General features: G+C 33.9%; 1 protein-coding gene, 1 non-coding gene and 1 pseudogene across 2 annotated transcripts; all 3 read right to left on the reverse strand.

Moving 5' to 3' along the window:
• Window positions 1-606: 606 nt before the first annotated feature.
• LOC141654546 (U2 spliceosomal RNA) lies at window positions 607-802 on the reverse strand. Its single transcript, XR_012548103.1, has one exon. It is a non-coding gene; the product is annotated as a U2 spliceosomal RNA (small nuclear RNA).
• Window positions 803-10,936: 10,134 nt separating this feature from the next.
• LOC141651338 (uncharacterized) lies at window positions 10,937-11,671 on the reverse strand. The gene has a single exon (XM_074459056.1). The coding sequence runs from the start codon at window positions 11,669-11,671 to the stop codon at window positions 10,937-10,939; it is 735 nt and encodes a 244-aa protein (XP_074315157.1).
• A 13,104-nt stretch (window positions 11,672-24,775) lies between these two features.
• On the reverse strand, window positions 24,776-24,902 carry LOC141654090 (U2 spliceosomal RNA; annotated as a pseudogene).
• Window positions 24,903-25,680: the final 778 nt, after the last annotated feature.

Here is a 25,680-nt window from a genome sequence, read left to right on the forward strand (position 1 = left end):
GTTTGGGACGAAGCGCACATTCAAACCGAGTTGTACAAGCCAATCCCCAACACCGCATGGACAATGTCGAGCTCACCGAGGATGTCTCTTTGAAGCACCGTTCAAGATTTTTGTGTTGCCGAGGGCGGCAACAGATTAGGTGGGGGAGAGTGTGACGATCCGCACACTTGAGCCCTTAGATTTATTTTATGCTTATGTAATTTCATTTTCCTTGTACATTTGTAGTAAGTATTTTCTTAGTAGTTTTAGAATAGGTTTCCATAAATAGGTATATCGCTATTCGAACTAAACTCAGTAAATTCAATGTATCCCGCTACCAGGACCAAACTATCAAATTTCCCTCTTTGAGAGGTGCTAGTCAATGAAAAACCGCTTCTCATCCAAAAGCTTGTTGTTGCTTGTTGCTTGCTTTCAATAATCGTATTGCTTACTTTTATTGCTTTCGTGTGTCGGACTTGATAATCGTGACTAGGATTCCCGACACACACCCCCGAGACCCGAGTATCGTGCTAGTGGGCGATCCCTCACTAGTACGAAGAGCCTTGTCGCTTGCATCTTGCCTAGAGAAGGGGCAAAGGTGCGCGCCACGGTCCGGCAAAAGTAGCGGACCGTGACACCAGGCCCGTGCAATAGTGCAACGCATGGGCGACGCTTGAAGATCCAGGCAGCAAGCTACCTTAATGGATCTTCCCTCTTAAAAAATAAATTTAATATCGTGTGAACCAATGGCTCACATATCAGATATTAAACTGATAAGAATAGATACTACACTTGATCTTAGCCAAAAGGCCGAGAAAGGTATGCCAATTCCAAACAACCGTTGCGGTTTATATATTCTGAGGAGTCCTCTCCTTTGAACTATCTGCTTGATGTGGGACGGAAATAGTTCACTTGTGACTGGTCTTTTTTCATTCTATTCTATTCTATTTCACTTTTCATACGGAGTTGATGTACACACAACCCCATCTTTATTGCCTGGCAATTTCAGTGACTTGCAGAGATATTAAGGTTTGAAACTTCCTTTCTAGCCTCCATAAGACCATAACCAATGGTCACTGATTGCATACCCGCAAACTTAGATTGTACTTGCAGAGATATTTAGGAGTAAGTTTGTACTTTAGGAATAAACAAGTTATAATAATTAGGAGACTTGTAATTAAAGATTGGTAGAACGACGAGATGAGAATGGATACTTTACCCTCATTATAAGATCTATGTTTTCCTTTGATTTATTCTTGGTTTTCCTGACTGTACTCTGGTGACAATCGTTGTCGTTCTATATGGCCCTAAATTCGCCATAAAGTTTATGAGTGGTGGTTCATCGGGGAGAAGCCCATTGACTCAGGTGCATGATTGATGGATCCTCGCTACTGAAAATCAATAACTATGGCTCTGTGAAACCAGCCTCACGAGTAACTCCGTTTAAGGTTTAACCTAGAGCATAATTTACTATTGTGTGGGAACAGGTTTTGGTACTTTGTCAGCTCTTTATTTTACATTGTTAAGTTTGAACCCGTCCTCTATTTTACTTCTTTCTAATTCTACTTCTTGTGAAGTTGATCAACTCTTCCGACTACAATGAAGATCGTATATTTCATTAAGCTTACAATTGTGATGTCAATTACTCATCATTAAGCTTACAATTGAGATGTCAACTCTTCCGACTACGATTGGCAGTTACCAATTAACATAAAAAAAATCACCATAATCATTGACATGGTTAGTGTTGTTAACTTGTTACTCCAACTCTCCAAGAACACGAGAAAGTAATTAGAAAAAGTGCAAAGAATATGAAAACCCACTTATTATATAAAGCTTTTTCTTTAATAATAATAATTAGAGGAAAAATAAATGGTTGAGAGTGGGTTTAGCGTAAGAGAAGGAAGTCGACAGAAGATGATAGAGAATAAAAGTATGGAGATGAGTTAATAAACGGGGGTAATATCCTAAATTCAACATGTTTTACACCGGAATTAGACTAAGGGGGCAAGTTTTGATAAAAGTGTTTTATAAGGGTGTAAAATATTAATTTTTTTTTTTATAAGGGTGTAAGTTTAGAAAAGTTGATTTTATAAGGGTGTAAAGATTAAATGATCCATAATAGTACGACTATAAAATAAAATGGCTCACTAACTCATGTGCTTCTCATATTGTGAAAATAATGTGAGGTACAATCAATCGATGCATTTTTATCGATGAACCAAAATGGTGGGAATAACATCTTTGTGTTGAAACAACACAAGAGACTATAACAATGTATTTTCTCTGTCCCGGTCATTTGTTGTTCTTTTTCATATTGGGATGTCTCGGTTAGTTGTTATCCTTTCTATTTTAATAATGAACTTGATGAACAATTTGATCATTTACACTCAATTTGTTCCACTTGTCATTTGATAATTGGCCCCTTCCTCTTTCCTTGATCTTTGTGCCAAAACCAAAGGACAACAATTGACCGGGACGGAGGGAGTATAAACTTGTCCCTTTCTTTTCTATATGAGAGAGCTATTATGACATCGGGGTAATATTATTCTTTGTTGTAAGACTAACTCTACCCACTCACTACTACAGATATGGTGGACAACAACGGCTAATAACCGTTGTTATAGAAAAAAGCGGGCGTTGTTGTTCGGGCCGTTGTTAAAACTTTTAACAACGGTTACGTTTTTTACTAATAACCGTTGTCAAAGGTTTTAACAACGATTTAGAACTGTTGCCGTTATTAATTATCCGTTATGAAAAAAAGTCCCTGTATTGAATAAATTTTTGGTGGGAAAGTAATAACAACGGTTTCATGACATAAAACAGTTGTTGATAGCAATGCGCGCGTTTAATAGTTTATTGTAGGGATGTTAATAACAACGGAATTTGTATGATAACCGTTGTTATTACTAATGACAACGTTTTTTTTTAATAACCGTTGTTATTGGAGTTTTTTTTTTTTTAAAAAAAATACAAATTCAGTGCATTACTGCCAAAATCCCTGCATCAATTAACAGCACCATCAGCATCAAATAACCATTTGACAAAACACTTTCTCATTGAAAAAATTACAAAACGTTCTCCATTACAATTCACCATTACAATAATGATAGATATTACTAAAACTATTGAAACATCCCTATATATACAATATGCAACAACAATATCAGAGTCTTATTGCAATGTTCAACAAAATTTTCCTAAAGCTCTAAGTCTAAAGCTCTAAATCAATAAAACTAGAACTAAATTGACCCAAATATATGCCTCTTTAGTCTTCATTGCAATGTTCAAGGACGTACTTGTTGCTTTTTGTACTCGGAGTCATGTGGCTCGTTGATGACATACTGAAAACAAAGACATTAACTAAAACATATATGTTAGAGTAGCATATAGCAGCAGCATGCAACATTAACGTAACAACAACAAAGCGTCGTATAGTATTTGATTTAATTTAATTTAATTCATTAATTCTTGGCATATGAAACGAAAATATATTAATTTAAAGGACCTACATTGTCATTTCCAAAACATATTAATTAAAAAAACAAATCTTGGCATATGAAAGGACACATACACTAATTATAAATTCATTCCTCTATCTCAACCAATCCATTATCTCATTTTTCTTTCAATCTCCCCAAACCCTAAACTCCAGACCCTAAATCTTCAAAACCTAGACTCCAAATTTCCTTCAATAATGAATCAGAACATTCGTTTAACATTAATAACGATCGAGTATAATAAATGTTTCATACGCCGCTTAGAGGAAATCGAGAGGAAAAACAGGCTCTTCCTTGATAATGTTCAGATCTCACTCAAGCAGGCCACCCTTCGTGGCTGGGTGCCGGAGTTAGAGCTAGGGATGTCAATTTCACCCGCATCCGATTGAAATATGATCCACCCGATCCTAAAAGATGGATGAAAACCCGACTTAAATGGATGATGGATGGATGACGGATGAAACGGATGACGAATGACGGATGGGTTGGATGAAGAAATTTCACCCGCCATCCATCCATCACCCGATTTTATTACTTTTTATTTATTTATTTATTTTACATATAACACATTATTAAGATATAAAATATTCAAATATTTATATTTTTATACTCTCAATATAGATATTTTGTAAACTTGCCAACTAGAAAGTTAAATTAGAATAATAATCTAACTTTATTTTGATAGAGAATAAAAAATCATCATTTTTTTAACTTGAAACATATAAATACACAACACCCGTTTATCACCCGATCCACCCGTTTCATCCATAGATGATGGATCGATGGATGATGGATGATATGTTTAACGGGTGACGGACGGGTTGGATGAGATTTTGAAAGGACGGATGGATGACGGATGAGGCTTCACCCGACCCGAACCTGATCCATTGACATCCCTAGTTGGAGCAGCTGCATGCAGATATTACATCTGCTTTACGAGGCCTCCAAATAGCAAAAGTCGTTCTAAGTAGTAGTTTAGTTTAGTTTTTTATTTTATTTGTATATCAATTAACTAAGTTTATGAATATTAAATGTGGATTTGTTTTACTATCCTCTTCATCATCTTCTTTGTTTTATTTTATTTTATTTGTTTTACTAATAAACGCAGAAAAACTAATCGGATAATTAGAGAAAGAACAATGGCGGAGAAAAACACACGCAAAAATAATTAGAGAATGAACAATAATGACGGAGATGACAAAACCTACAACCATTAAGAGATAGATATATACCTGATAATTAAAAGAACCGCAACAGAGACGATGAGAAAGAGACGACGACGACAACAGTGACGGAGATGACAGAGCGACGGCGAGGGAGAGTTTTGACGGTGAGGGAGAGTGTGTTTGTGTGGTATTGTGGTGTTTATTTTTGTTTTTCTATACACTGAAAGTATTGACAACGGTTTTGTATATTATAAACCGTTAGGGATGTCAGTGGGGCGGGTATAAGCGAGTACCGCTCCGCACCCGCCCCAGTTGGGGCGGGTATGGGTACAACTTTCGCGGGTGATGGGGCGGGAACGGGTACAAAAATTCCACCCGCCATGAGTGGTTGGGCGGGGATGGGTTTTACGTCATACCCACCAAATACCCGCCTACCCACCAATTATTAAAAATATATATATATATATATTATTATGACTTTCGATAATGTTATTTACTAATTTTATTGAAACTCTTAAACTAAGATTATAAATATGAAGATTTACGGAAATTCATAGGGATTAAATTACATTTTATTTTAAAAAGTATCGACAAAAATTATGACATAGGTGATTGGTGTGGGGTATGGGTCTAGATTTTCATTTGGTGGGGCGGGTACGGGTATGGAAACTTGTACCTAACATGAGTGGTGGGGCGGGTACGGGTATGGGAGTTGCTTGGTGGGTACGGGTACGGGGGAGCCTATACCGACCACCGCCCCGCCCCAATGACATCCCTATAAACCGTTGTCATTACTAATAACAACGGATTTCACAAAATTAACCGTTGTTATTATTTTTCACTGATTTGCGCCAAAATAATATAATCCAATTAACAACGTTATTATATATTACGTGTTAAACCGTTGTTATTATTTTATGAATGACAACGGTTATTATTCATATAACCGTTGTTATAAGTAATTACAACGGTTATGGTTCTGGTAATCGTTGTTATTAATTTTTACTGAATTCCGCGAAAATAAAATAATACAGTTAACAACGTTATTACCAATTCGCGTTAATATGCGTTGTTAAAGGGTCGTTGTTACTGCCTATATTTGTAGTAGTGACTTTATATTTAAAATTCACCCATGATGAGCATAGCTAAAGGCATTTATTTGAGTCTGAAATTCTAAAATCTTTTTACATTAAAATAACACAATGTCATAATTAAAAAGTTAAAGAAACCTACTATAAAATATGGTGGTTTAATAGAATGTTGTTTATAGTAACAGTAGTTATTGTGTAATTCCGTCTTATATTGGAATTTGTGTTATAGTAGTTATCGGTAGGAGTATTATTGTTTTCTGTTAGTATTGATGAGCCCAAAATTTGTTGGATTTATGGTCTATGTTAGGTTACTCCTGATCATTCTGCATATTCTTAAACGCCTTGTAACACCTCTGATTTTCGGCTAAACTAAAGCTAATACTTTTACAACAAAACTCGCCGAAATACCGAGATATTATAATAAATTAGAGATATAGATATACGAGTTTTGTGAGTAAGTGAATTAAAATTTAAAAATGCTGAAGAGAATGTTTGAAGAGTTAGACAGTTAAAGAATATAGTTTTAAGGGAGATCGAAGACTATAAATTTGGAGAAATAATCAATTTGAGAAGGATAGATGACGAAATTACCGGAGATTTCAAAGAAAAGAATATATTTTCAAGGGAGAATAAATTTGAAAAAATAGTTAATTTGAGATGGATTGACGATTGAAATTTTTTTGAGATTAGTGGTGACTAAGAGAAAGATAGTCAATTTAGAAATATGTAAGAAATCGCAAAATAGGAGTATGAATTTTGAGAAGTGGAACAAAGGATGTATCTTTTTGTGAGAAATTTTACGTCAAAGGAGACGATGATTTAAAGACTTATTGTGTATAAGAGAAATTGAAGATTTGGAGATATAAGAATGAAGAATTTTGAGAGAGTAGGAGAAAAAATTTGGTGTTAAAGGATAAATTGATAGGAGTTTGATGCAATTCTTAGGGTAGTAGGAAGGTGGAAGAAAGATAGTGGCAACGAAAAACGGGCGATGGAATCAAGTCGGGCAGATCTCTGCTCTAATACCATTATAGAATAAAGAGAATTAAGAGAAGGATTGTATTATTAAGAATTGCATTCGTAAATACAATGACGGACATGAGTATTTATACAAACAAGAGAATGAGAAGAACCTAGCTAACCCTAAGCTGTAGGCCGCGGAAGACCTTGAGGAGCAAGAAATTACAAGATACAAATTACCTAATATACACAAATATGTAATATGCACAATATCTAGAAAATATATATACATAAGTAATATGGAAACTAAGATAATAATCTAATATTCTTTACCATGATTTGCCAAGAGAGTCTTAGTTCTTTTCCCTTATTTAAGAAGTGTTATAGTGATGGGTAGGAGTATTATTGATTTCTGTTAGTGTTGATGAGCCCAAAATTTGTTGGATTTATGGTCTATGAAATCATTATTTTGTTTTTTTTTTAAGTTCATACATGCAATCTTTAGCAAGATTCATTCTTCAAAACGGTGATTTTTCATATGTTAATTCTGACTCTCGTTCTTTTAGTATATATTACGGTAGTAAAAAGTATAAATATGATGTTTTTGTTACGCAGTATAATGCTTTCTTTCTTTTTGCTTGTCTTGTTTGATAACAATTTTGGTGAAATGTCGTCACAAAATACACTCTAAGAGAACATATAATCACACATACACGCATCTTGAGGTATAGGATTACAAATTAGTGATTACTTGTCGAGTGAAGAGTTCCTGCATACTGTTGCCGAGATTTGAAAATCAAGCAAGAAATAATAAATCCAGGATTCTTTTAGGTAAATTAAATTAGAGGGATGATAGTTAAACCTCATTTTAGACTAATCAATAACACTCCTTTCATATTCTTCATCCAGCAAAGAAAAACTTGAGCATTATTATTTATTCAAGAAAAGACTCGATTTAAAAATTTACTTCTTTGGTACATTACAAATTACAAAGACTACTTGAGGATAATATATATTCCAAAATTATCAGAGCATTGAAGTTTAAACAGAATTGGGGAGGTGCGTCAGGCCGGTGCAAAGTATTATGCGTTACAATCGATTTTATTTAAGATTACTAGACCAATATTACAAAGGTCTTTTAATTAAGATTATTAGACCAGTATAACAAAGGCCTTAGATTATTAAGGTCACCTACATGAATCACTCGATTATGGAACTGTTCGTAAGATAATTAAGCAAAAAAATAATTTAGTAAACAGTCAGATTTTAACAAATTTCTGTTGCATGCTTAATAATTACCCAAAAATGATACTAGTTTAAAGCTCAAAACTGAATTGGGGAGGTGCGTGAAGGCCCAGGCAGCAAGCTACCTTGATGAGCCTCCCCTCTTAAAAAATAAACTAAGTTTGTGACCCGTGAGATTCACGAGTTTATCTGTTTTAGTTTTATTATTTTTATTGTATTGTTTATATTTGTCTGAGCAATTAGTTGATCCATTTAAAAAATATAGTCTTGAAATACATAAAAGCTAGTTGGTTAATGCCTTATTTTTTTGACAATTTTGGTTTATTTTCAAAACTATATATTGTATTTTAGTTGTTATTTTGATTAATATACTAAAAAGATGTGGTTTTAAAAACAGTTACCTTTCAATGAGTCCAGTAATTTATGACACCAAATAAAAAAGATTAAATGCTTAAGGTTGCTTTTTTATTAGATTGTATAGATTTTGTACTAAATTTTCTATGTAAAAGTTTGAACATCGCTTTGTCTTCCGGCAAATAAATTTAATAAGTAAAGACGAAGGGCAAATTAATGCATAATGTTGAATTATTTATCTCTTTTTTTTTCTTTTTTCTTTTTGAGAATAATAAATCTCACAATGTAAGGAGCTTAAAACATCTATACTATATAATTAAAAGGCTAGGTAAAAGCAATAAATTTAATTCCACATGTCACTAGGAATTAATTTAATTCCACATAGGATTAGCAATCAATTTACTTTCTATACATTTTACTTATTTATTTCTTTTATTTACTAATTAACAAGCCAAAAAGATGAGGAGAAAAAAAGGAGTGGATGAGAAAAAAAAAGTAGTTTATTATTCACATTTCACCCAACCTCATCCAATTTCACTTCTAATTCCACCGACACCAAAGTACCAACTTCATTCCCTTACTACTATATATCTATGATCTATATATATCTATAAAATTTATAAAAGACTACATAACCATTTAATTTTATTAATCCATAAAATATTATATTATTATTAACTATAGTTAAAAGGGTAAAGTTAAACAAAGGCTACATAAACCATTTAATTTTATTTCAAATGACATTTTATAATACATTACTTCGTATGATATTACTATGACTATATCTATACAATATAGTTAAAAGGCTTCTAAAAGCATTACATTTAATTCCATGTGGCATACTCATTAAATTTTATTCTATGTTGCATTTTCACAATTTTTGAATTTGTATTGATTATTAAATTTACTAAAATTTCTTACAAAAGTGTCATCATATATTTTGTAACATATAAGTTAAAGTAAATCAAAGTAAAAGGCTTTTAAAATCATTAAATTTAATTCCATGTGGCATAATCATTAAATTTTATTCTATGTTGCATTTTTATAATTTTTAAATTTGTATTGATTATTAAATTTACTAAAATTCACAAAAGTGTCATCATATATTTTGTAACATATAAGTTAAAGTAAATAAAGGGATATTATCATTATTCTTAAATTAATTGTATACATTAAAGATTTCTTGATTTAAAAAAATTTCAAAAGTGATGTAATTTATACAAATCCACTTACAAATTTCATAATTTTTGTAACATCTAAGTTAAACCAAATCGAAGGATATTATCATTATTCTTAAATTAAATTTATAGATTAAATATTTCATGAGTTAAAAAAAAATTCAAAAGTAATGAAATCTATACAAATTCACAAATAAAATTTAACATTTTATTTAAAGTTTTTGTAATAAAACCTGTTAATGAATTGATTAAATTTCTTCATACTTATTTTTCTAATTTATAAATTTGATGAAGTGTTTGTTGGAAGTGTTGTATTTTTTTTCTAATTGTTAATACTTTACTTTCCTAAAATTAAAACCTTTTTAATTAAAAATAAAAATATCTTTGTAGTTCAATAACATTCCTAAAAGTAAAAGTATGACATTTTACTTCAATTACTATATAAAAACAAGGCAATTAAAAAACTATGACATTTTTCACATTAGTCCAATTTACTTATTATGTGAAAAACTATTCACGCATCTAAAAACAAGGCAATTGAACATCCACAATTTTCATTAACCTTTTTCCTAATTAATTTACCTCTTAAGGTCCTCATAATCAATTATCTTATTTAATAATACTCATAACTCACAAAATAATTGAAAATGAATATGAAAAGATGAGAATCAATGGTTGTATTATCTTATTTAATAATACTCATAACTCACAAAATAAATGAAAAGTAACTAATGGTTGTATAATGGATATAAAACTAATAGTTTCCATTATTCACTAATCCTCCATGTAATATCCATTGATCATAAATTTTCAAATTACATACTATATTTCATGGTTGAATATTATATTTGATTATGGTGAGTATGAACGTATGGTATATAAAAATGAAATTAACATCTCCTATATGAAATTGTTATTGTTGTTGTTTTGTAGTATGATAAATTATTTTAATTTTTTATGTTATCCGTTCTTATGAATCGCTTGATTTATATTGGAATTCATATTTTTCATGTGGGTTAATTTAAATGGCCTACATGTGAAAATATTTTGATTCTTTTGTTAAATGTTCGTCATGTTGATGTTTTCTCTTTGGTCAATAAAACATGTGTATCAACTCTAAAGCATCATCAAAGGCACGTGAATGTAGATATTGTAGAGCCTCATGCAAGTAGTTTGAAGAAAGAAGATAATCAAAAGGCACAAGACCAAGGTGAAAACTAAAGATAAAACTTAAGGTATAAACTAATAAGTTATTGATGTATCGTTTTATTAGTAGATACAGACACAAAAATGTACTTTGTGTCAAATGACAATGGATTGTAAAGTTTTTTTTTTTTTTTTTTTTTTTTTTGGTAAAATGTAAGGAAGTATTATATCGTCAACGGGCAAAAATTACATCATCTCTTACAATGTAGTGTTAGATAGACTTACATTCAAGCTAAATCCAACACGCCTAAACATACTCAAGCTATTATCCCAGCAATAGAGATATTCTCTCTATACTGACTATGACATCTTTGTCTAACCACTTCTTTAACTCTATGTAAAACATACTCAGGCCTAAATATTTTCTTCTCTAGCCTGCAGTGATTCCGCATCCACCAATTCTGATACAGTGCAGCAACAATAATAACAACAACAGTATCTTTCTTTTCCTGTGAATCAAAAGATTGAGTACTCCACCATTCAACCAAGTTTGCTGCAGGCAATATAATCCCACACCAATCTGAGAGTAACTGGATACACCTTTGACTATAAGGGCATTGGAAGAACAAATGAGCATGATCCTCCTTTCCAGACCCACACAAGTCACACCTATCCTCAGAACATCCAATCATCATGCAGAGTCTATCTTTCGTTAATAGTCTCTGTCTGATGGCTAACCAAGCAATAAATCTATGCTTAGGGAGACTGATGCAATTCCAAATCCAAGAGTGCCAAGAGACCTCAGGTTGATCCCTTCTGAGCCAATTATATCCTTTTGCAATAGTGTATGTTCCATCCTCATCCTGCCACCAAATCCCAGTATATCCAGATATAAAACTATCCTTACATCTGCAAATACTTCTCCAGGACCAGTTGGCACCAGAGTTTGGAGTATAAGTAGCCCAGTCAGACTGTTTAATATAAATACTATGCACCCACTTAACCCAGAGATGATCTTTTTTCTGCATTATCCACCAGATGTACTTCCCCATTGCAGCTCTGTTCCAAAGAATAATATCTGTAATACCCAATCCACCTTGTTGTTTTGAGTGGCAGACACTATTCTAGGAGACCAGAGCTGGAGAGTGAGCATGAATATCACCTTGCCAAAGAAAATTTCGACAAATGCTTTCTATTTTCTTCAACACACTAGATGGGAGAATAAAGATTCTGGCCCAATAGGTATGGAGAGATCCAAGAACAGACTTGATAAGAACTAGCCTTCCTGCATTAGAAAGCTTTCTAGCACCTAAAGCCCTAATCCTGTCCGCCACCCTTTCAACCAGAATATTGCATTCCAAGACAGAAAGTTTCCTGGAAGCAATAGGGATCCCCAGGTATTTGAAGGGTAAGGAGCCAACTTTCAAACCTGATAGAACAAAGATCTCCTGCAGCAATCCCTGAATGATCCCATTCCCATAAATCTTAGACTTATTAGCATTCATTTTCAATCCAGAGGCAGCTGAAAATGTAGCAAAGGCCCTTAGCAGAAGTATCATGGAGCTTTTATCTCCTCTGCAAAACATGAGCATATCATCTGCAAAGCACAGATGAGTCAGCTTGATGTTCCTACATAGAGGGTGGTACTTAAACTCCTCATACTCCTGAACTACATTCAAGACCCTAGTCAAGTACTCCATGCCCACAGTAAAGAGTAGAGGAGACAAAGGATCCCCTTGTCTAAGTCCTCTCTGCCCCTTAAAGAATCCAAACACCTCTCCATTAAGGGACAAAGAGTAGTGAGATGTAGTAACACATTCCATAATCAGCCTGATAAAAGTGCTAGGGAAATTTAGAGCAATTAACATCTCCTCAAGGAAGCTCTATTTCAGGGAATCATAAGCTTTTTGGAGGTCCAACTTCATGATAACCCTTGGAGAGGAAGATGCCCTATTATATAATTTTGTTAAATTCTGACAAATTAGAATATTCTCAACAATATCTCTGCCCCTTATGAATGCACTCTAATTCTGGCTAATCACCTCAGGTAGAACTTCCCCCAATCTGGTACAAAGGATTTTAGATATTGCTTTGTAAATGACATTGCAACAGGATATGGGGCGAAATTGAGTGACAGAAGTAGGCAATTCCACTTTTGGGATAAGAGAGACCACAATATTGTTGATCTGTTTTAGCAGCTTTCCACTATTGAAGAAGTCCAGAACAACTGCAGTAATCTCCTCCCCAATGTATGGCCAGGCATCCTTATAGAACTGACTATTGTATCCATCAGGCCCAGGAGCCTTGTTACCTGGAATGGAAAAGATAGCCAGCTTCACCTCATCCCCAGTTACTGGCTTAGACAAAATAGAGTGATGTTCCTCATTAAGGATTTTCCCATTCCTAACAGTCTGGATATGGACAGGTGTAACAGAAGACTGAGTTCCCAAGATACTCTTAAAATAAACTTCAAAAGCATCATTGATTTCTTCTCTGGTGTTACAAAGCCCCCCTTCCTTGTCATGTATTTGGATCACTCTATTCAAACTTCTTCTTTTTTTGATAGCAGAATGGAAGTAAGAAGTATTATCATCACCCTCATTTTCCCATTGCACCTTAGCCTTCTGAGCTAGGAAAGAATGTCTAGCTTTCTCCATTAAGCTATAATCTTTCTGAATAGCTATCTCAGCAGCTACAAGGTCAGGATCAAGGGGTGACTGTCGGACTTCTTTCGAATATCATTCGGGGCCATCATCAAAGATACTAGAATTATTCTCAACATCATTAAACATCTCCTTATTCAACATTTTTCAGATCACCTTTTAATCTTTTTAACTTGGTAGCTACTTTAAACATATGGGTCCCCATCACTGGTACACTCCAACTCTTCTCAATAATCTTCTGAAAAGTTGGAGCTAATGCCCACATATTATAATATTTAAAAGCAGCCTCTTTTCTCCTATGTGTGCCATCAAGATGAATTACACAAGGACATTGATCAAATGTCCCTTCCGTTGTGGGCATATGCATCAGGGAAAGCATCTAACCACTCATCATTTATCAAAGTCCTGTCAATCCTGCTGTAAACTCTAGTGGCCACCTCTTGCTTATTGTTCCAAGTAAAAAATGATCCCACAACTTTCATATCAGAGATCTTACAGTCATGAGTGCAATCCAAGAAAGGCTTAACCTCAGCTAGAGTGATTTCAGAACCCAACCGCTCATTTGAGAAGAGGACATTATTGAAGTCACCTCCAATAATAACCCAAGCATCATCCACCAAACAACTATAGTTTCTAAGATCTCTCCACAAGGTCCTCCTCTCAGCTATCTTATTGAGGCCATACACAAAGGTAACCCAGAATTGTTTCAGATTCCCTCTAGCAGTGACCTTCAAATGGATAGTTTGATCACTCATGTTTCTAATATCAACCTGATACACAGACGGATTCCATACAACCCAAATCCTACCTCCAGAGTGGCAAGAATTGTTAGTACAGATGGCCCAATTGTTCCAAATATTCTTCCTTGCATTTACCCAATTTTTATTTTTAATCCTAGTTTCCAAGATACCAAATAAACTAATATTATTCAATTGAAGAAATCTTCTTATTTCTAACTGTTTATTCAACTTATTCATACCTCTAACGTTCCAGTACCCAATACTATCCATTATCACTTAGAGCATTAGGTCCACTTCCAGGCACCGCTTCATTCTGACACACAGTCTGAACATGTTGACTAAGAGATTGAGTAGTCATCTCAGCTGGTGTGACACTCAGCTCAAGAACATTCTCTTTCTCTGGAGCAGCCACTGTTCTGTCAGTCTCTGAACCAGCACTCTGTGGCTTGGCAGTGTCAACAAGCACCACATGCCTACTAATTATGCTCACAGCCTTAGCAGGGGAAGGAGGTACATGAATCTCTCTTTGACCCCCTGTCACAGGCGTACTCAGAACCACAGGTGAGGCTTTCTTCCTCCACACTTTAGGTGCAGCCTTGACCTTGTTCCTGCAATCAGCACCTTTGTGTCCAATTCCTTTGCATTTAGTACATCTTACAGGCAACCAGTCATACATCACCTTAATTGTTCTCTCCAAACCTGTTTCATCTTCAAACAGAATGCTCTTAGGGAATTTCTGATTCAATTGTACCTCAATCAACAGACGAGCATAACCCAAAAAATTCATTTTCTCAGTAGCCTCATCCGTCTTGAGTACCTTACCAATCAGACCCCCAATTTTTTTAAGACATCCAGTCCCCCAGAATTTCAGGTCCAGATCATACAATTTAACCCAAATTGGAAGGGATTTGAGTTCCTGCTTAACAAGTTCAACAGAAGGCGTCCACTCTCTGATGATAACAGGTTTATTATCAAACATCAAGTGTCCCTCTTTCAAAACTTGTTGTTGATCCTTGATCGACTTAAACCTAGCAATGAAAATTCCATTGGGCATAAAAGAGAGTTTATCCAGGTTTACCCTTGTCCACACCCTACGCAAATACCCAGAAATCACATTCCATGGTGGATTAGCCCCTACAACATACCCATACACCGATGGCGTCCAATAGTTGATTTCATCCTTAACATCCTCAAGAGTGATTTTAAGAAGGTTTACCTATGGACGTCCCACCGATTGCCAAGCAGTTGCGTCAGCTTCCTCATCAATCAATTCCTCCTCTTCATCAATAGTTTCCAAATCATCGTCTAAATCAAGCGGGCGTAAAGCATCCTTGCCAAAATTCAGAACCCTAGCTCGATTAGAAGAAGACGATGCTTTGTTGTTATTAGAATTTTTTTGTTGTTTTTTTTGAAGGATTATTATTAAAAGATTTTTTTGATCGAGCCATTTTACCTTGCTGCTTACGAAACTTAGAGTTTTCTCCCTCTAGGTTTTCTCTCTCATCCTCCTCTCAGAATCCCCACAGATTTTGGATAACTATTTTGTTCATATTAGGATAATTGTTTTTCACTTTCTCATATTTAATTTCGCAGATCAAACTATTTCCGTTTCAACACAATGTGTAATTATTGTCTTGTACTACTATACTATTATATCTTGATTTGTGCAAGAATTTGTTGTCCATTTAGTTTTATTAAACATTATTGTTCACTTTTGAGTATTAAGAAGCACGTCTAAATTTTAGTAAGAAAACTTATATTTATCTCCTGCATTGCATGAGTAACAAAACGAATATACAATCAAAAGGCTACCTAAGCATTTAATTGTAATTCACATGACATTTTTATAATCCATTCATAAATTATTATTATTATTATTATTATTATTATTATTATTATTATTATTATTATTACTACTACTACTATTTTATTATTATTATTATTATTATTATTATTATTATTATTATTATTTTTAAAGGGATGCGCGCAGCTTTCATTAAAATAAAAATAAAAGTTTACATGAAATTGGTGGGGAGCCGAGAGACAATCTGGGCTCCCACACCCTTATTATTATTATTATTATTATTATTATTATTATTATTATTATTATTATTATTATTATTATTATTATTATTATTATTATTATTATTATTATTATTATTATTATTATTATTATTATTATTATTATTATTATTATTATTATTATTATTATTATTATTATTATTATTATTATTATTATTATTATTATTATTATTATTATCATCTATACAATAACATAAAAATGATATTTTAGTGTCTAAATTTTAGTAAGAAAACTTATATTTATCTCGTGCATTGCACGAGTAACAAAACGAATATACAATCAAAAGGCTACCTAATCATTTAATTGTAATTCACATGACATTTTTATAATCCATTCATTCATAATTTTTTTTTTTTTTTTTTTTTTTGCAGAAAAGCTTTTGGATCTTTTTATTTCATGAAAACATAAAGTACAAGATCCTTGCCACTCTTTCCTACAAAGGAGACCAGAAAAGTCCCCTAAGATAAAAGAAAATACAAACCAAGGATAAAAACCTACAACTGTAATGACCCATACAAACGTAAAGTCACTACATTCTTAACAACAATACTAATGGACTCAGCCGAAGACTTGACACCATTAAAGATTCTAGTATTACGCTCCTTCCACAAATAGTAGACAGTGGCCATCAAGCTTGCTCGTTGCTTGATAGAGCAGACACCATCCTGCAGTATGAAGGTCAGGGAAAATGTGGTCAGGGGCAAGGAAACCCAGTGAGCAATGGCTGTAAGAACCTGCCTGGAAAAATCACAATCAAAGAACAAGTGGTGAATATCCTCACAGCTATGCTCACATAGAGCACATCTATTAACCATGAACAGCCCTCGAGAAGTCAGCTTATCCACAGTAGGAAGTCCATTATGCAGAGCCATCACAGCAGTGAAAGAATGCTTGGGATGGCAGCCATCCCCATGTACCTGCTTAGCCCAGGGGACTGAAGCCCTTCTTGTTCGAATATAGTCATACATGGAGCCCGTACAGTATCTCTGATGCGAAGTACAAGAATCCAATAGCTGAAGTGCCTGATCAGGAGAGCCAGCAGTGTGCAAAAGAAGGTCTTTCATTTTTAACACATTGTTCCAGTACCAAGAGTTAGTAATAGTCTGATGAGCATCCTATAAACTAACCCCTTTCAAGACATAAGTAGTAATCCACCTAGTCCAAATGCAGTTAGGTCTATAGATAATTTTCCAAACCCATTTGATCATTTGCGCACAATTCCAACTCAAAACCTCTTTAATACCTACCCCCCCCCCCCTCTAATTTTGGAGAGCATAGCAACTGCCATTTCATGAACACATGCCTACGAGCCCCATCCTCAATACCCCACAAAAAATCCTTACAAATTTTGGTAATCCTCTTAGCTATGCCCTTAGGAAGAAGAACATTGACCCCCCAGAAATTATTGAGCCCAAAGATGACTGAGTTAACCAGAAGAGTTTTGCCTGCATAGCTCAAACTAGCATTAGCCCAGTGCATAACCCTACCCTTGATCTTGTCTAGGAGAGGTTGATACATACCCTGGGTAATCCGAGCATTAAACAAAGGGAGACCCAAATACCTGAAAGGGAAGGAGCCCAAACTGAAACCAGTAGCAGTCAGAATAAGGTCCCTTACCTCGTCAGTAACTCCTCCAAGATAGAGATCAGTTTTAGAAGGATTGGCATGAAGTCCAGAAAACTGGCTAAACTGATCCAAGCACTTAGCAACTGCTGCAACAGAAGGTAAGTCTCCACGAGTAAAAACTAGAAGGTCATCCGCAAATACAAGATGAGTAAGGTTCAACTGAACACATTTAGGGTGGTAGGAAAAGTTAACAGCCCTAGGTAGTCTTCTGAGAAGCCTTGACAGCACCTCCATGCAGATGACAAAGAGGTAGGGAGAGAGTGGATCTCCCTGCCTCAAACAACATTTCCCAGGGAAAAACCCATGAACCTCACCATTGATAAGAAGGGAGTAATGTGGGGAGGTAATGCAGGCCATAATCCACTGAATAAACTGAGGAGGGAACTTAAGTAAAGTCAGACTATCCTTAAGAAATCCCCAATTAACAGAATCAAAGGCCTTCCTTATATCTACCTTGAGCAAGCATCTTGGAGTGAGATGAGCACGGCCATACTTAGAAACCAATTCATGGGCCAGCATTGTGTTGTCAAAAATATCCCTGTTAACCACAAAGGCAGCTTGTTCAGGACCAATAATGGAGTCAAGAACATGTTGAAGCCTATTGGCAAGGATCTTGCTCACAACTTTGTAAAAAGTGGTGCAACAAGCTATAGGCCTATAGTCTTTAACAGTGAGGGGGGTCTCCATCTTAGGAATAAGCACTAAGAGGGTGGCATTTGCAGCCTTGGGCATAAAACAGGTCTGAAATAAATCAAAAACAGCAGCTTTGAAGTCAGACCCAACCTGCTGCCAGGCATCCAGAAAGAATCCTGACGTATAACCATCAATACCAAGACTTTTATGCCTATCAATAGACTTAAGGGCATCAATAATCTCTTGCACTCTTATCTGCTGTATCAGAGAGGTACAACAATCAGGGGGTACAGTATCATGCAGAAAGAGAGAAGGAGGCAGAGGCGAAACAGGGGAGGAAGTGCCCAGCAGAGATTTATAATAGGAGATAAAGCCCAGTGAAACTTCCTTAGACCCAGTACACTGCTTCCCATTCTCATCCTGTATAATCCCAATACTGTTCCTTGCTCTCCTATCAGCTAGTCTTGAATAGAAAAACCTAGTGCTTAAGTCATTTAGTTGGAGATTTTGGACTTTGGCCCTCTGATAGAGAGCTTGCATCTCAGCTCTCTTCACTAACAAATATTCCTGCAACAGAGAATGCTCCCTAGCAATAAGGGAAGGATCCAAGGGAGAACAATTAAGCAAATCTTGACAATGTTGAAGGGCTTTTTTCCTTTCAGCCACCCTAGCAGAGAGATTAGAGAAGTGAGAGGTGTGAAGTCTCCTAAGATAACCCCTAAGCCTTTTGAGTTTCTGAAACAAGGTAACAATAGAATTACCATAATAATGGTTATCCCAACCATCCTTAATAGTTTCCTGGAACTGAGGAGCAAGGGCCCAGCAATTCAAATACCTAAAAGAATTTTTCCTAGGAACAGACATATCATTAATGGACACAACACAAGGAGAATGATCAGAGATTCCTGCACTTAAAAAAGTTGCAGTAGAGTGAATATTGGTCAACCACAAGGAGGAAGCCAAGATCCTGTCAAGTTTAGCCCATCTGAGGCCATCCCCTTGTTTATTATTCCATGTGAAATGACAACCTGTTGCAGGGTGATCCACCAGATTACAAACATCCACGCAATGCTTAAACTCATTAACATCAGCTAGCTGCACGTGAGAGCTACCAAGCCTCTCTTCCATATTTAAAACCACATTAAAATCACCCAAGCAGAGCCAAGGGTTGGTGACCTGGGTAGAAGTACTAATTAGGTGATCCCAAAGCTCCCTTCTATCCTGCCTAGCATTGAAAGCATAAACAAAGGTGACTTCAATTAGCTTTTGGGATGCTATGTGAAGTAACAAACAATCCATATGCTGTGAGGATTGATGCAAAACAGTTAGAGTAAGGATATGAGGCTTCCAAAAGATCCAAATACGCCCATTGTAGTGGCTATCATTATTATGAACTAAATTATAACCAGAGAAAGTCATACTAACATCCTTGATAGATTTGTGCTTCACATGGGTTTCAATCAGAGCACCACAATCCACCTTATTTTCCTGCAAGAAGTGATGGGCTTCTTGCTGTTTTAGGGGGTCATTTAGACCTCTAATGTTCCATGTTGTGATGATCATGAGATGCTACAGGCTCCCAGGATCCAATTCAATACCCTTAGCAGACATGTCTAATTCATGCTCCTCAACTATTTCAATATCATCAGAAGCCACTGCCTCTGTCTAATGATCATTTGGCTGTAAAACAGAGAACCTATTTGAAAGATTAGTAGCCACTGTTTTCTTCACTGGAGATTTTCGAGAACTCTCCTTTGGGGTGCTAACAGTTGTCCCTGAATCCCCATAAGGTTTAGGAACTGTTGGTTGCTTAGGCCTATATATAGCCCTGGTTTTAGGTTTCCCAGGATTACATCTGTCTTTAGTATGGCCAATTTTCTTACAAGCTGAACAAAAGTGAGGAACCCACTCATAGGCGGACGGCAACAAAAGAGACCCTCTATAAGGAGTGTTAAGCTTGATTGCCTTAGGTAGCTCCTTGGAAAGGTCAACATCTATCAAAATTCGGGCAAATGCAAGCTTACTCTTGTTGGTAGTATGCTCATCTGCACAAATAGGGTTCCCAACAGCACTAGCCACCTTACTTAACCCTGCCTTAGACCAAAAACAAGGGTCCAGATTGGGGAAAAGCACCCATATAGGAACATGGGTAACATTCAATTCATCAATGACAGTCGGACTCCAAGGCTTGAAAACCAAGGGAAAACCATTAACATTCCATGTGTCGACCTAATTTTTTCCATGTCTTAATTTGAAAGCAAACCGAAAGTAATACCAACCTTTGGCGAAATACATGATTTCAGGTGTAGTGATATGAGTCCAGTATTTAGAAACAAGACTTTCAATCTGAACAAGGGTCGACTGCTTACCCAAAACAGTTCCAACCAGAGTCGTCTGCCAGTATTCCACCTCCTTCACTATGTCTTCCTCCTCAATAGTAACAGTAGAATCAATTCCAGGGACAAAGGAAAGGTTCACACCTTTCGAAGAATTCTTCAAACCTTGGGAATAAGTTTTCGACTTAGATGATTCAGGAACATCCTTCTTCGCAGATCCAGATGATTCACCAGTTGATTTAGTCTTACCAGACCCTAGCGCCGCGTGAATATAATCATTCAATACAACAGCCGTCGGTACCGGATCGACAACAACCTCTTCAGTCTCCACAGTTGAATCATTCACGAGAACGGATGGAATAGGGGGTTCCACCGTCCTTGGCGGCCGGCCCCGGGCCATAGTTGCGAAATCTAGGTTACCGTCGCAATTTTTGAGAGGATTTTTAGAGAGATTTTAGAGAGAGGGCCAGATTATTGTTGTTATTATTATTATTATTATTATTATTATTATTATTATTATTATTATTATTATTATTATTATTATTATTATTATTATTATTATTATTATTATTATTATTATTATTATTATTATTATTATTATTATTATTATTATTATTATTATTATTATTATTATTATTATTATTATTATTATTATTACTACTACTACTATTATTACTACTATTATTATTATTATTTTTATTATTATTATTATTATTATTATTATTATTATTATTGTTATTATTATTATTATTATTATTATTATTATTATTTTTTATTATAAAGGGATGCGCGCAGCTTTCATTAAAATAAGAATAAAAGTTTATATGAAATTGGTGGGGAGCCGAGAGACAATCTGGCGCCCACACTTAGCAATAGCAAAGCTAAGTCTGGTAAAAATGTAAGCGGCCACCCGAGCCCCCGCATCCTGAGATACCGAGAATTTCTGGATCCGCTTGAGCAAGACAACAGCATCCGAACCCAGCTCCCCAAGTGAAGAGAAGGAGAAAGGAAGGAAACCATAACCCGCTATCGCGCACAAATCCCCATACTTATTATTATTATTATTATTATTATTATTATTATTATTATTATTATTATTATTATTATTATTATTATTATTATTATTATTATTATTATTATTATTATTATTATTATTATTATTATTATTATTATCATCATCATCATCATCTATACAATAACATAAAAATGATATTTTAGTGATCATTTATGAACTTTTATAAATTTTCTAACATAAATATGCACTAAATTTTTCATAACCATGAATAATGATCGTGGTAACTAAAAAGGAAAAAAAAGAAGATAAATATGCACTAATGTTTTCATAACTACATGAGTTAATGATCTTGGTAACTATAAAGACAAAGAATAAAAATTGGTTAAATAAATGACTATGTAAGAACCTTCAAAAACTCTCTAAGAAAATATGCATTAAATTTTTCATTACTCCATTATCGTTAATGATCTTGGCAACTAAAAAGACAAAAAATAAAAATTGGTTAAATTAACTCATTAAAATGATGTTTACATTAACTCATTATAATTCATTAAAGTTTAATTTCAATAAATATCATTTATCATTAGCACTAGGAGGGTTTATTTAGATCAATTATAACCGATAACTCAAGAGATATATCAATTCAAAGTCATATAATCCAAGATTATAAATAAGACCACAAAAAGGCGGGGGAACTTCCATTCGCCTATAATTTTTTATTTGCATACTTTTGTTTAGTCTTTTACACTCTATTTAATTGGATTCTAATTTATTTTTGTTTATTTTCAGAGTTACATACCAAGGATCTAAACGTGAATGTCGAGGTATAAACAATTAATATTTTATTCTTTTTACTTTTATTTCACATATACCAAGTATTTTTGTTTCACTTAAGTAAGTTTAATTTAGTGGTTACAATGCTTGAATATTAAAATGGAATACTAAGTTAGGGGTTGTCATTAAGACAAATCAAACCATCATACAAACTTAGGAGTTTTGGTGTCATTCCTCATTACATAGTTTTGACTCATATCACAAAATTTAAAAATACCCTAACTTTAATATATCTCCAAGTAAAAAAGAAAGTACAAAAAAAGTCGAAAAACACTTTCTCAAACAATACACCGAAAACAAAACAACTAAAAAAAGTCAAACCCGTGATTTTCTTGGGTCACAAAACTAGTACAGAATTATAAGGTTTTTTATCTTCACAATATTTTAATTGTCATAAATCATATAGTAGCATAGTTATGAACTTTAATAAATGCTAGTCTTACTATATCATCTATACCAATTTGTCAAAAATTCTAAATTTTATATTTTTCCATAAATGATAAAATAATTTAAATAATAGCCTACTACAAATCTCATTGCAATCTCTTATGTGTTATGAGACATATGCATTAGATAATATGACATGTATGCATAAATATTAGATAATAATTTACATTTAGCCATTATTTATGTTAATAGAATTTTTTTGTCCAACTTGTTAATAAGATTGAGATCCTCGCAAATCCAATTTCATTCTATGAGAGCTATTTTTTAAAGGAAAAATGATGAATAAAAAAGAAACACATACCCAAATAAAACATACATTTGAAAGTTTCTGAAATACTAAATTTTATTTATGAACGTAAAAACAGTTAATCATTCACATTCATGTAGTCAATTTTGTAGTTAGTTTATAACATAGTATTGAGTGGAATGGAGGGAATATTTGTTTAAGCAATTCTAGTATTTCTCTTCTTCAAATAGTCTTCTTTCTCCAATGAACTATCCCTAAAAAAAAAATCCACTGAGTGATTAATATATAAAAAACAAAATGGTGGAATTTGATTTATGTAATATTAACCTTATCGTTATTAATTTAAGTTTTCCCTTAAATAATGTAAGAAATAGGGTATTGAATCATAAAGATGTAAGTATATTTACCTATAAATAGCACAACTCCACAAATCTTGATGACCCCTAAATGAGAACAAAACAACATAATTGTGAAGGTTAAAAATGTGAAGATTAATTCATAACCAATGGAACTTAAAAATAAATAAATAAATTATTAATTTAAAACCTTAGACACTTACCTTAATGTTGATACAATGATAAGAAAGATTATTGACACATATATATAATTCTTTTGGCGATGGGGGTAAAAAAATATTCGTTTGAATTTTCGCTCACAAATGTTGCCTTCCATCAAACATTTATAACCAAATTAGGATGCAATTTATGACTTTTGGTTTTTTTATTATTACCAAATTTAAAATATACAGAAATATTTATAAATGTTTTATGACTTTTAAGCATTCATTTTCATTATTAGCAAATTTAATATAGACATAAATATAGAGTAATGAGAAATGAAATATAAAAGGTTTACTTTTTTTTTTTTTTTTCCTTTTTTACAAAATCCACATTGCATGAGAATTGTTTAAGGAGTTATCTTACGAAGTAAAAAATTGTAGATATTTTGTCTTCCCTTTTATTTGTAAATCATATTTATATATTTACATATGTATTCAATTTAATGAAATTGAGCAAGTTTCTTGCAATAATATTTAAGAAGGAGTTGCACATATAAATAATTAAAATTAGAGTGATGTAAATTTTTATTTTTTGTTTAACCAATTGTAGTTTTAAAAATTAAAATTAAAATGTCAATGTTTAATGTTAAGTATGTTATTATTTGCCCTTAATATTTACAAATTCTTTATTATTTCATAAACGGCGTAAAATTAGAATATGTGATATTTATTTGTACTTAAAATATTCTAAGAATAAACGTAGAAATTTAAAATTTAGTATGAATTTTGATTTTTAATTGTTTTTTAAATTATCTAGAAATTAAAAAGGCTAAAAATTTAATGTTTGTTATGCTAATTTATTTTTTTATGTAAATATTTTTTAATTTGTGCATCGTTTTAAATGGATCATTATACGAACATGAATTACCCTCTTAATTAAACACGTCATACTACATGGAGGATTGGTGACGTGGAATTTTGGTAATGCAAGGTGACATTTAGTAATGCGAGGTGGCATTGTCTACGTGGCTTTTAAGGTTTATCCTTTTAATAATATTTATAGATTTAATATCGTGTGAGCCAATGGCCCACATATCAGATATTAAACTGATAAGAACATATACTACACTTGATCTTAGCCAAAAGGCCGATAATGGTATGATTGTTTCTTTACCTGATTGCGTATTTTATACTTCACCAGTTCTTTTATAACTCCTCTATTTATCATTGCCGTCTGTCACTCTATTGTGTAATGCTCCTACATGAATAGTTAAACGTAATTGACAAGACAAAAGTTTGGGAATTTTCTGATGTATTATTACGATGGAAGACAATACATATATACTAGTACAATCATGACAACCCTAGCACCGGTTTTAGGAAACCGAATATTTATCAAAACACATTTACCTAAAACACGATTACCATAATATTACATACAATATTATATTTCTGTAACCCCCCCTCCTCTCAAGTTGGACCGTGGGGATCAAGAACGCGCAGCTTGGAAACCAAATACTCGAACTGTCGTACACCAAGAGCCTTTGTAAGCAAATCAGCTACTTGCTCAGGCGTATGCACGTACGAAGGACAAATAACGCCATCATGAATGTCATTCCGAAAAAAATGACAATCTATTTCAATATGCTTCGTATGTTCATGGAACACGGGATTGCGAGCAAGAGACAACGCCGACTGACTATCACAATGAAGTAGAGCAGGACGTTTAACAGAAACATGAAGAAAATTTAATAAGCTTCGTAACCACTAAACTTCACATGTCGCGGCGGCCATAGCACGATACTCAGCTTCAGCATACGAGCATGACACAGTTGGCCGTTTCTTTGTTTTCCAAGATATCGGACAACCTCCGAAGAAAGCAAAATAAGCCATCAACGAACGTCGAGTCAGTGGACAACTTGCATAATCGGCATCAAA

This window comes from Silene latifolia, chromosome 4, assembly GCF_048544455.1.
Source record: "Silene latifolia isolate original U9 population chromosome 4, ASM4854445v1, whole genome shotgun sequence".
NCBI lineage: Eukaryota > Viridiplantae > Streptophyta > Magnoliopsida > Caryophyllales > Caryophyllaceae > Silene > Silene latifolia.